This window comes from Arachis ipaensis, chromosome B09, assembly GCF_000816755.2.
Source record: "Arachis ipaensis cultivar K30076 chromosome B09, Araip1.1, whole genome shotgun sequence".
NCBI lineage: Eukaryota > Viridiplantae > Streptophyta > Magnoliopsida > Fabales > Fabaceae > Arachis > Arachis ipaensis.
In genome coordinates this window covers 12,171,478-12,172,819 of record NC_029793.2, presented here as the reverse complement: position 1 = coordinate 12,172,819, position 1,342 = coordinate 12,171,478, and the positions used below count along the sequence as shown (strand labels likewise).

The following is a 1,342-nucleotide window of genomic DNA, read 5'->3' as shown; positions in this document are numbered from 1 at the left end:
AGTATAATATTTATTGATTTATTTTGACATATTTTTAAGTCATTTAAAACTGTTTTATTGATAACATCTTTCAGGAACATTTTTTTTTTAAAACTTTTTTGTCAACCACTGAATTTTTCAAGTACTAAATTAGTAATTAACCCTAAAAGGTAAAAAGATAAAATCACCCACCCATTCCAACATGAAGTAGCATTCTTTCTAACAAGTTCCATCTATAAATAAAAGCCATCACACTCCATTTTCTTTTGTATTCAGAGACCTGAGATTGAAATAGAACACTACATATACTATCTATCTTCATTATTCTCCCCAAACAAATTAAGCAATGGCTTCAAGGCCTGGAATACTCACTGATTGGCCATGGAAGCCTCTTGGAAGCTTTAAGGTTATCTTATATATATCTCAAAATAGATGTTATATATTTTTGGTTCATTTATAATGCACCCACCCACCAACACTATTGTCAGTGTGTGATGAATTTAGGGTTTATTTTCATCTTCAAAGAGATCAATCAAAGTACATAAACACATACATGCTGTGTTGTTTTCAATAATGTTTTGTCACATACATACACTACATACTGTGTTCAATGAAGACAATAATGTTATGCAACTTTTCTATATTGTACCTTGTCACATTTTTCTAGCTCAAGATTCTATAGAAGACAATGGTATGTATATGTATGATTTATGATTTACATCACATTTAAATATTTAATGGATAATGACTAGAGAGAATTATAAAAATTTTGTAGGGACACTCAAGTATATTGTGTTCTTTTATTTTTAATTTAAAATCTTTTATCAGACATAATTTCTCGTATCATCGTATATTTCGTCTTTTAAAAATTTCTCATATATATTTCAGCTATAATTATCAGTTTAAGTTGTATACATTATATTTTTTATTAAATGTTGTCGTTCTTTAAACTTTGCATTAACGCGTAATGTTTATGCACCGAATTATTTTTTTAGAATATAGAAATTCTAACTAATATTTTTTTTAATTAATTTTGCAGTATCTGGTATTAGCACCATTTGCGTTTCATAGCACATATTGCATGTTTGTGAAGGATAAGAGTGAAAGGGATATATCCACTTTTCTGATTGTGCCATTTTTGCTATGGAGGATGCTTCACAACCAGATTTGGATCACACTCTCTCGTTACCGAACTGCTAAAGGCAATGCCAGAATTGTTGACAAGGGAATTGAGTTTGATCAAGTTGATAGAGAAAGAGACTGGTAACTTGTCACTTTATATTTTATATTTTATCGTCGTATATACCTCTCATCATGCATGAACACAAAATCTTATATTATTTAATTATTAGCAATATTATTA

General features: G+C 28.8%; 1 protein-coding gene across 1 annotated transcript in view; it reads left to right on the top strand.

Annotated features, from left to right (window-relative positions):
- LOC107618742 (protein ECERIFERUM 1) overlaps positions 236–1,342 on the top strand; it is a 39,965-nt gene continuing 38,858 nt past the window's right edge. The window contains exons 1-2 of the mRNA XM_016320885.2: positions 236–385; positions 1,019–1,242. Of these exons, the coding sequence (XP_016176371.1) occupies positions 326–385; positions 1,019–1,242 (284 nt within the window). The 5' untranslated portion in view covers positions 236–325. The remainder of the gene's footprint in view (positions 386–1,018; positions 1,243–1,342) is intronic.